The 12,191-nt window shown below is 36.1% G+C and overlaps 1 protein-coding gene across 1 annotated transcript in view; it reads left to right on the forward strand.

The window, feature by feature from the left end:
• LOC150080142 (proprotein convertase subtilisin/kexin type 7-like) overlaps positions 1-12,191 on the forward strand; it is a 214,815-nt gene that overhangs the window by 1,442 nt on the left and 201,182 nt on the right. Inside the window, exons 2-3 of the mRNA XM_090380627.1 lie at positions 8,733-8,837; positions 11,800-11,875. Coding sequence (XP_090236753.1) covers positions 8,733-8,837; positions 11,800-11,875 — 181 coding nt within the window. The remainder of the gene's footprint in view (positions 1-8,732; positions 8,838-11,799; positions 11,876-12,191) is intronic.

The raw sequence follows: 12,191 nt of genomic DNA on the forward strand, positions 1-12,191 counted from the left end.
CCATTTCATATTACGTTTTGATATTTTAATGACTGTTTTGAATAATTTCATTGATATAAGGACACCATCAGTGCAATGGTTCAGTGCACCAATTATAATCAAAAATATTCTGATTGACCAATTATAATCAGTTCATTGCACCGATATTAAAACACATGGTAATGCTTAAATAAGATTGAAAGTATTATTTTTCATCCAGTTAACAATTAAATATTAACAAAAGGGTTGCCTTAGAGTAAATATCATAAGGCGGAAAGAGAGATTTCAACACTTTTACGAAAACAAAAGCTATTTATAGCAATAGCAATTTATAGCTGTGTTGTCCATGTTAGCACAGTTGCTATGTCCTTGTTCGCCGAGTGGAGGGACCTGAATTCGAATCCCGTCGAAGGCGTTAAGGAAGTTTATCTGCATTCTTCCACTCATGTTGAGTTAGTCGGTCTCAGGCCGTGGACGTGAGGGGTGACACGAAAAGATTCATTGTACCACTCTGTACCAGGCCAGTGCTACCTTGTTCTTAAGGTAGCGCTGACGCATGATGCAATCAGTACCCCTACAGCGCAGCCACGGTGTAACTAAAATACAGTTGACTTCTGATAGCGTAAAACGTAAACGTAAACGCGTGTCGCGTTTACGTTTTAAATCACTATATCTCAGCTTCCAGCAGTCCAATTTTAAAAATTTAAAAACCAAAATATTTCTTTTGTCATTCTCTACCGTATTTCAGCATATCTCGAGAAAGAGTATCATAACCTACCGATGATTATGAGCGGAGATTTCAGTGTAAATTTTCGAAAACATGAATTTTATTTTATTTATTTATTAAATCTGTTTATTGCTCTGCCGAAGAGCGTTTACGAATCTAAGCTGCTTGTTGATTTCCAACAAAAGTTCGGTCTGACCAGGAACAACGATCTGTCTATTTTAACGACTAGATCTGGAACAACCATTGATGGAGTATTTCAACCACACTTACCAACTTCGAAATCTGAAATTTAGGCATCATATTTTAGCTATCAGAAGTCAACTGTATCGATGTTACCAAATTAAATCTGTAAAAACTTTGTAAGAAACTTGTAAAACAATTGTAAAATATTAAACCACTTTAATATTGAAATAATAAACGCTTCAAAAGATTGCAAAGAAGTTTCACTTAATTAGAGACCTTTTGAAAAAAATTAGAGACCTTTTGAAATTGGCGCCAACAGATAATTAAATGTACGGTATACAAATGTAAGTTTTCATATGTTATCACAAGTTTCTTGGTATCAGATAAATACTGTACGCTTTCCTTGGACTTCTTAGTCGATCCGTTCATAAACACATAGGTATCAGTTCCGATTTTCAGAAAGATGTTATTATTAAAGCAACTTTAGCAGGGACCACAACTGAGAAAACAAAGGAAATCCGTGGTGTGTTGGAAGCACCCGCCTCAAAAGTATACAGTGAGTGGAAGAGGAAGAAATGAGGCAACAAGTCGATACTCCAAAAACGATACCACAGAAATTTAAAGCAAATCGTGCATCAGAATAGAAAGTCCAGTGTGCATCAAATGATTGAAAAATTTTATTTAGGTAAAGAAAGGCCCATTTCCAACCATTTAATCTTTTCACTACTTTGACTATGATTAACTTTGCGACGTTCAAAAGTGTCACTGTCGCCCATTCATAAATTGTTGATATCGCATCCGAAAATCAAGCTTCTTTTAAACTCCGTAACAGCGTTGTTATCACTTATTCATGTTATGATTCGCCCAAGTGCACACTCTGTGCACTTGAAAGATTACTTCCTGGAAAGATTACAGACCCATTTCGATTGGCTGTTTATTGCCAATATCTTAGAAAAGTTAAAGACTATAGCAATCAGTGCTTCAGCAATAGACTAGCGTATTTCCACTAAGTTATGCAGCATAAGTCCATCATTGCCAATGTACTCTAAATTCCATTGAGAATGAAAAATACTTTGAAATCGAGGAAATAACTAGACATCAAATCATCACACGACTACATGACAATACTTTCTTTCATTGAAATACACTTGAAAAGAATGGCTGCATCTCTGGAAATCTAATTATTCGGGTGTCAGACCTGTTTACTAATAGACAAGTCATATTTGAGAAAAACAATCACTAAGTGGATTTTGTCCTCATCAAAGAGTTTTGCAAAACGCATCCTTTCCTCTTCACTCTTCGTGGCAGCATTTGATCTCTACCCGGAAGCACATAACGAGCTTCTAGTGTATGCTGATGACCTGAAGATGCATTTTATGCTCTCTCTCTCTCTCTCTCTCTCTCTATAGGAATTTTATTTTATTTCAAGCATCGCAAGACAAACAGAATACATCCATCTAAGCAGAGAATGCTACAGAGCTATCAAAAGCTTCTCTAAATACTGTACGAGTCTCTGTAAATAAATCAAGAGTGTCTCTAAATACTTATATATGAAAAAGAAATCGGTCTCAACTTTAATGGTGACCTTTTGTAAAACAGGCAAAAGTTTGTTTCACATAGAAAAGATGTAAATATCTTGCTGGACAGTTCTACCACCAAAAAAGTTAAAAATCACAAAAATCTAGGTATAATGACCCATCAAAGACACAAGAATTTTAATGGATGTTTCTCACAAAGTGGACAGCATAGTGGTTATAATCACTGTCGTCCCCATAATTGGTGGAAAAGGCGTTTTAATCACATTAATCACCGTTTCGATGCGGAGCGAAAAATAAAATTCCGTTTTAATTTTCGAGGACAATACAGTAATAAGTTTTTTACACCCGGAAATTCTAAAAAGCTAATAAAAAATTTTAATACCAGGTGGCTCTGTCATATTATTTCCTGCTGCTGTTTGAGGTTTATGAAGAATAGTTAGTAGTTTGACTGTGAATATTTTCAGAGTCTGAGTAATTTATTTTCATTAAAGAACTATATAAATGGTACATTTAAACAATTTCATTACTTATTAGTAGTAAAAGCAGAGCTATATCTACTTTAATTTTGTAACAGTGAAATCTGATCGTTATATTAAGATGTATAATTAACCGACTGCTTATTATGGTTATTAAGTTTCGTTGTTTCATTATTAGTTGAAATAAAATACTGTATAATAAATACGTTTTAGAAAAAATACTCATGCCTACTGCACATAAATTTACTCAGTTCAGAGTTGAAGAATAATCTAGTGAGAATAATCTTTGGAATCCTTTAGAACTATCTACAGAATAACCTTTTGCCATAACTTTGTCATTATATAGAATATTCTAATTTCAGATAGTTTTCTGAGAATATTTTCTATACATGCCACCAACCATTCTAAGCTTCCAAGTGTGTTGCAAAAAAAAAAAAAAAGTACATGTAAGAAAATAACTAAAATGGCTATCACTTTTTAATCATAATTCGATAGTGGTATGCACGCTACTATATATTTTATTTCCACGGTATATATCTTTCTTCTTTTTCCTTTTTTTTTAATTACAGATATAGAAACTATGTAAAGCGTAAAACCAACTACAGTATTTGGCTGCCAGTTGTGCAGCGCCATAAAGGAAAAGAGGGCGTATTCAGGATTTTATATATTATTTTTACATTACTACAAACCTTTTACTAGATTCCCGAGAAAAAGATATTGGACTTCAAGAAATGTATGTGACTTTCCCACCACCACATGCAAACAAATTTGTCCGATGCTGTGAGCTGCTAAAAATTATGAATGAAAATAGTGTGGCATCACTGAAAAGGAGTTTGTGATTACTGATATAAGCGATGGTGTTTTACACAATTGAGAACTTTTTTCTCAGTAAGGCAGTCTAACCCACTGCCGTGGTAAGATGGAAGCCAGGAAGCGCCTGACATGTGTCCAAAGGGTGGCATAGGGGACATTTGTATATAGTGGGGCAGTGAAAAAAGAATACAAAATTGCTGAGACCTTTTATCTGGTGGGGCAATTGAGCACTTTTTTCTCAGTAAGGCAGTCTAACCCACTGCCGTGGTAAGATGGGTGGCGTTTTCGTGTTGGCATCCAATCCCTTAAAAGTTTTGACATGACCCTGATTCTGCCACACTGACCCAACAGATGGTGATTTTTTCCTCTGTGTATGTATTAGGTGAAAGATATTATTGTATGTGCAGCGTCATATCATCACTAGCATAGGTTCTTGTGCTACCTAATTTAGTTTTTTGGGTAACTTTTCCTTTTATTTTTAAGCCCTCCCCCTTTAGTTCATGGCCCCCGATGCAACTGTATTCCTACATTACAGGATGATACGCCGCTTTTTATCATGCGTTTGCCACTTTTACTGTGGATGACACAATGACATGCGCCGCGTCACTTATGCAAGAATAGAAATGGGGGAGGTATGTGAGGATATACTTAAAACCCATAAAAATTCTAAAACCTGACAGAAAATGGAGATAAAAGAAAATTAGTAACTTTGCTAAAAAGTGATTGCCAATCATTAATAATAATTCCCAATTTCAAAATCCCATATCCCTCACTGCTTATGTATGATAATAAACGTAGAAACTGAATTGGATGTGCTTACGTTGATCTATGGGCTTATTTCCCCTTGCTTATTGCAATATGCATAGAGTCGACTAGAAGCGATGATGTCATGTAATAACTGTTCTAGGTTTCCTAACGCCACCACTAGAGTTATTCATTATATACATCTGAAAGGTAAATCTCAGAGAAAAATCCCAGGTGGCTTAGTTGCCAACGCACTATTTTGTACATATTTTATTTTTATTTTATTTTTACGCAGGTTAATACCAACTAACTTTATTTAACGATGGAAACTGAGAAGACGCAAAAAATGTTGGAGGAATTACAACTAAGAATGGTAAATCATCCCAAACTTCCGGACTATAACCCTCTGCATGTGTCCGAACCAGTAATAAAAAGATACACTGCTGAAATTTCGGAATATCTGAACCGTTCCAGGGAACCTTTGGTAAGCTACATAACTGATATGAGAATGATAATTAAATTTCGAGTATCAACTGGTAAAAAGAACATTATACTATACAGTAAGAAACACGAAATTTTAATTACGCTGCCGTTTCAAAGATGATTTTCATGTCTTCCTCATGTTCCTGGGACTCACATCTTCCTCAGAGTGATTAATATAATATGAGATATTACATCATTAGAATATCGGTTTTCTTAAGTACAGAAACTATATTATATTATATAATTAATATAGAGTATATCGTAATGTTCTTTTAATCCGGTTAATTCCTGAGTATCAAGAATTAATTAATTGGAAAATGCAAGAGAAGGTTTACCATCTTCTTGAAACACCCTTGACTGTTTAAAAAATCCTGATTGTTTAAAAGGATTTTCAGGTTAAAAGGTTTGTCAGAGATTGCTTACCGTCGTTTTAAAGAAATTCTTGACATTCAAGGGTAATGCAGAATTTTATTTTATTTTCTCAATTTAAAAGACGTGATTTCTAAGAATTTCTATTTAAGTAAAATATTTGCAAATTTTCAGGTAGTCATTAATTTGTTAATTTAATTTTTTTGAGTTTTAAAAATTAAACTTTAATTTTTAAATTTAACAAATTAAAAACTGAACTTTTATTTAAATAAATTACTTTCATTTATACCCTGCTCAGACTGTCCAAATATATAATAAAACTTCATAAATGCTTCATTTCGCGAGTTATTTTGTTTACCAACATAATTTCAAAACCTTTTATTACATTATCAAATACTGTATATTATTTTTTATTTTTATTTTATTGATGTAATTTATTCTTTATTTATTACAATATCCATGATTAGGGACATTTATATCAAATAATTTTATTCCATTGCAGTATTTTTGAATGGAATTTATTCTGTTTTAATTTCTTTAATGTGTTTCTCAATTGTCAGTTTTTCCAAACTTTGTCTGGTGGAGACAGTCCGGATTAGCTAAGTTATAGATCATTGAATTCAAAATGATCCACTTCAGGTATAAGATTTATCTTTCCGAATTAATTGTGCATGATAGTATGTCAAATACTATAAAAATAGTCATCGGAATGAATATTATATTCACAGCATATTTTTGTTTTTGTTGATTGTTGTGACCAAAGGCTGTGAAAACAAATGTTTGTTTTCTTCTCGATGGAAGAAGGGTAATTCAAATCAAATTCACTCGTATATGCTTTACGAAATTATTATTATTAAATTTGGCTCTATTTCATCCATATTTATTTGCTCTTGTTAAGATATCAAACCATTTTAGTAAAAGTTCAGAATTCTTGGTTCGATCAATGATAAGCTAGGCTGGATGAAGGAAATTAAGAACTTCGGAAAAAAAAAAAAAAAAAAAGAAAAGGGTGGACGAGACCAAGCGTCGATCCGGCTCTGAATTTCGATAAGGTTTTATAAAATAAAATTTCAATAAGGTTTTTTTGAAATAGTAGTTCCCACCCCAGAATTTTTATTATTACATGGGTAGAGTAAATGATATTGGACCAAGATGTACTGTAGAAAAACTACATAAAATTTATTGAAAAGTACAGTATTCTACCAAAGCAAGCGTACACATAATGTACTGTTCGATTAGCCTATTTGCACTCGTTAATGGTTGGTTGGCTTGTATTGCGCTAAGGCATCTAGAGTCATGAGACATCCACATTGAACTTGTAGATTGCATGGATTCTGTGGTTGGTTTGTCTGCTTTTCGAAATAAAAAAGTGAGTTTTCGAAAGAAAAGAAATCACACATTCCTCTCTCGAAACTGACTAACTCGGCACGCCATGAAAAGGCCATAAAAATTCTTCCTGTTTTGACAGGATTCGAGCCCACTCCTTTTTCAAGAAGTATGGAAGAACAGCGATCATAAACGCTATGCTAGCTTCAAGGAATCTAGTCATGCTGTATATCCATAAAAATATTTTGGTAACTACAGCAATATTTAGGTACCTCATCTAAGTTAAACCTCATGTTTCGTTTTTAAGATTTCCAACTATTTGGATGGCTTCAAGGTGGAATTCTAAACTGTACGACGGATGTTCCGAAACGTCTCATCCAAATTTGTTGGAAGGGTCAAAGATGTTATGATCCATTCTGCTGATCTCGCCACTTGTCATTCGAAATCTCGTCTCTTCCACTGTGGGGATGACGGTGATTATACGAACGGTGCTATCCACAACGATTTGCCGATTGATTGTACATAGTACATTCAAGATGTTCGTTTGTTTATTTTTTTCCAGAAAATGATTGAATGTATGACACTGAATAACATTTCCTTTTCCATCCTTTAGATTAAGTGTGCTAAGAGTAAAAAGTAACTAAGGCTGTGAGGCTTGCGTATATTATGTCAGTAATTATGTGTCTTCTTTTGTCGGTTTGCTGTTTACTACGCGAAATATCTGAGTTTCTGGAAAAAAAAAAAAAGCCACGCAACTCTGAGACCTATTAACTCATCCATGTTGTAAAAAAGGCCCATAAAATGTCTCGACATAATGGAATTATCGATGGGATTCGAACTCATCTGTTTTCTACCCGGTGTGGTAGCACTGATTGTATCCATTTGCCGCCTGCGAGGCCTCTTTTTCCTTCAAAGTATGAATAATATACACTGGTATGCAAAACTTAAGGACCAACACTATTTCTAAAGGTTAAAACCACAAAATCTTAACTTAGGTACTCTTTACTGATGAGAGTAGATTCAGTATCAGCAGCATTCTGGATGTCAGCTAATCTGACGAGAGGTTGGCACACTGTATCACCCCGCAAACATCACTGAAAGGGATCGATATAGCGGTCGAGGTTTTCTCGTCTGGGGAGGCGTTATCTTGGATGGACGTACACAACTCCAAATACTGGAAGGCGGTACTGTAACCGGTGCACGCTACTGTACTGAGGTAATCCTTCCCCGTGTGCATCTGTTCCGAGGTGCCATTTGCCAGTTCATATTTATGAATGATAACGCCACACCCCATCGCACTGCAGCTGATATGCTTTTGGAAAGTGAGAACATTGTTCGTATGGATTGGCCTGCCCGTTACACCAATCTAAATTCCCATCGAACACATATGGGACGCTCTGCGGAGACCCCTAGCAGCACGGCCACATCTACCAGAAAATGTTCACCAGCTGAAGATGGCACTGACAGAGGAATGGACGATGTTACCGCAAGAACTTATCAACAACATTGTTCTAAGTATGGACAGGCGGTGCAAAGTCTGCATCGACATTAGGGGTGGCCATAACTCCTACTAAGGAGATATGGCCACCCCTTCGTTCCATCTTCACTTTGTTCCATCTTTGGCAGTGATACATCTGTATCATGGCAGCCAGTGCTATGTTGCCATTTTTGAATAAAGTACCTCTGTACCGTTTTGTTTCCGTTGTTGTGTCGGTGGTGTTTCCTTCATCACTTCTGTACCTCACGAGGTTCGTTTCGTATGCTTTTCCGATATCCAGGCCACTCCTATGAGAAGCTACAGGTGAAAGCCTGACTGTCCTTAAATTTTTCACACCAGTGTACTTGCAATATCGCAGCTTTGATTGTAATGTTGTTGGAAACAGGCGCAGGAAACCATTTTATGTTGCTGTGTTTAATAGTTGCAGTTGTAATCGCTTCTGTTAGTCGTTGACTGAACCATGTATAACTCATTGCAAGACCGCATAATTTTTTGACAGTTTTAAAACGAATTCAATTTAATGATCTGAATATTACTAATTACAGTTTCAAAAACTAATTTATTAAATAATATGAATTTTTATTTTTGTTTATTAGCCTGGCCTACACAGAATGCAGGAACTTCTGAAAACCCAGTATCTTAGAAGAAAGCACGGTCCTCCAGGATTAGTAATACCTAGAAGACCATCTCAGGATGTTATAGTAAGTAAACTGTGAAATGTATATAATTTCTATCCCTCAAATAACTGTACTTTTTTGAATGTCGTGAATATATATATATTTAAATTTCATTATAATGGATGAGGGCTATTGATATATATTAAAATTTCAATATTACTCGTGATAAAAAGAGCAAGCAATAAAAGAAATATATTTAATATTTTCATGTTCTCCGAGTAATAGCATTTATGAAAATTCGAATAATTTATAAGTTTTATTAAAATTTCATATGAATTTATACCTTTTAAATATCATTTACTAATATTTCATAGAATGAACTTGAAAAACTTGACAATTTGGGATAACAAACAACATTTTATGGCTGCCAATTTGAATAGTATATTTGAACATTCCTAGATTAAAATAACCGCTATGCACTTGTGTGCAATGATTCCTTCGGATTCCTAGGTCGATCTGATTTGCCAAAGTTCCTTTCGGAGACTCTTCCTCTCCGTCTTGATATCCTGGTCTATTCTTGTAGAAGTTCCTAGCAATTGTGCTTGCTTGTTTTTTACTGACATAACAGAAAAGGCCTTGAAAGTTGTATAAATCAAATGATGCATCCCGATATTATCTGCAGTGCTGGAGTGGAGGTTGTGCGAAATGCATTGGTAAGTTGAAGGAGGAAGAGGCGCTGGATCTGATTCAGTTTCTGATAACAATGAGTTTATTCGTACGGCTGAACCAGATATTAGATGAAGAACACTCCCCTTGAGACCACAGTCAGTTCTGGTGACCCTGACCAACATAAGGGTGTATGCCGTGATTTTATCTTTTATGTGCTCTTTCTTTATGAGTTGTTTCTTTCTTTATGTGTTATTTCTTTTATGAGGAAGGAAGGACTATTTTTTTTGTCAAGAATCATTGAAAGATATTCCAGGGAGGGTGGGCATTGAGGGATTTACCCTTTAGTTTTAAAACAGGAGTGAAGGGTGAAGTATGCCTTTGACGAGCAGCAATATTGTCTCGCTGGTTGAGTGTGTCAGCTTGCCGATGGTAGTCCATTCCGAAAGAGCAGAGAGGACAGAGTTGGCCTGCCTCTCCAGGGTTGCTCTAGTGTGTCCCTATCAGGAGGACAAGTTTATCGGTGTATGAAAGCTTGGTGGTATGTTCGAAATTGTTAGTAATCCTAATTGTTAGTAATGCGATGAAAGTATCATTCCTTAGTATGCCATAAACTAAATCCTGTGACTAGAACTGTGTGTGACCAGTGAAGCTTCCTTAAGACGTTACCTATTTTTTTGCTTTTCCTACCTGCTAAACAAATAATCCGAATATGTGCTACGTTATACTGTTTTAAAAACATTGAAGAGATATGGGACTGGAACGAAGGTTTTAGTTAGCATGAATCCATATGGATTACAAATTTGACTACACGAAGTTGTGTAGCCATAACAGTTGCACGTCTTAAGTTGTCTCTGCTTTTGACATTAAACACCAGTCCTGTTGTGGCTTAAGTTCTGCTATTAAATCAGTCAAAACTTCAGTGATGTGCTACTTGATGGATCTCAGGTCTACAGACATAACACCATTATCTAATATTGAAAGGTTCATAAATACTGAAGAGGCCGCCGTAGCCTAGTGGTCAGGCGCGCGGGTGCCTAAGTACACGTGCCTTGAATGACTGGGGTTCGAGACCGTGACTGCTGAATACGGTGCTGTTTATTGTATTCTGTCTATCTTGTGAACTCCTCTGGCCGTTTGGTCGTGCCGGAATGGAATATAAACAGAAGTTTATTTATTTACTGCCCTTATAAGTAATAAGAAGATACACTGTTGAAATTTCCCTACTACATCAACGCACAGTGGCATTAAGCAGATTGAGGTCGCCGTAGCCTAGTGGTCAGGCGCGCGGATGCATAAGTATACGTGCCTTGAGTGACCGGGGTTCAAGCTCGTGACTGCTGAATACGGTGCTGTTTCTTGTATTCTGTCTATCTCGTGAACTCCTCTGATCATTTGGTCGTCCCGGAGTATAAACAGAAAATTTATTTATTTATATCCATATTATATACACTTTGACGATTCCCACTGTTCACAGTCCAGCTGTAGTCCAACTGAAAGGGCTTTCTTAATATTCATGTCATCTCGACTCTACCATTGGATGTGAACAGTGGGAAAAGTAACCTGACTTAGCTCCACGTTGGTGCTCTGCAGTACTTATACCATTCTAATCGTAGCAGCTCGTCGAATCCTAGCCTAGACAGCTGAATGGCCAGTTTGAAGAACCTGAAGGCCAGATTATGCCTTCCTGAATCTTGATCAGCTTCCGAAGACCGAAAAAACCCTTCTCTTTTCATTGGTGAGAGAAGTTCGCACGTGCATGTGTGTGTATTTGTTAAGTTTTTTTTTTTTTTTTTTTTATGTGAACCCCAAACACGAGAGGTATTAGAACCTATAGTACTTAGTACCGTGCTTGGGTTAGGGTTGAAGGAGAAGTATGGGGGGAGAGGGATGCCGGAAACTTTGCTCTAGAGACTAAACATGGGTTTCACCACTTCAAGCCTCCAATAAGCAAAGTGGTGGTATTTCACCGGTTGATGAAAGCCATCTACCACGCCAAAGCCTAAGGCTCTGAGGCGTCAGTATGTTATGTCTGTAAATTTTGTGTTTTCTGCCAGTTTGCTGTGTAAACGATCATCATTCTGGTGATCGTTTGCATGTTTGTTCGGCAAAGAGCTTGAGTTTCCAGAAGACAAAACCACGCTAATTTCGCCTGAGACCGGCTAACTCAACCACGTTGTGAAAAGACCCATATAAAAGTTCCTCCCGTCATTGACGATATTCGAACTCAGGTGATTTCCACAAAGTGTTGGGAGGATGGCGATTATATTAACCGTGCTACTCACGAGAGAGAGAGAGAGAGAGAGAGAGTGTGCGTGAGCGTGCGTGCGTGTGTGTATGTGTGATTAAGATTAAAATAATTTGCATTTTTATTCTACAGCCTCCATATGCACCTCCAGTTCTGTGGGAGTACTTTGAGATGCCTTCTCCACAAGAAGTAGAAATCTTTCTAAGAGGTACTAGAATCTAGTTTAAAAATTAGCGTAGAGTCACACGTAGTAAAAAATTAAATATTGTAGCTATTAATTTTAGTGAAATTTTCTTTGGAGTTATTTAAGATGAATTCTCCAGTTTTTTTTAAAAAAATTTATATATTGATAAATATAAAAATTTAAGTTTTACATTTATCAAAGTTAATGAAATAAAATATGTACAAAGAGGAATATACGCACTTTGAGTCAAATACAGTATTTGTTAAAATATAGCTATGTGACTCAAAGAGGACTGCGTTCCGCATGTTTCTATGTTGAACGCACCGTAAAGTAAAATACA

This window comes from Mastigoproctus giganteus, chromosome 9, assembly GCF_048544385.1.
Source record: "Mastigoproctus giganteus isolate SK-2022 chromosome 9, ASM4854438v1, whole genome shotgun sequence".
In the NCBI taxonomy this organism is placed as follows: Eukaryota; Metazoa; Arthropoda; class Arachnida; order Uropygi; family Thelyphonidae; genus Mastigoproctus; species Mastigoproctus giganteus.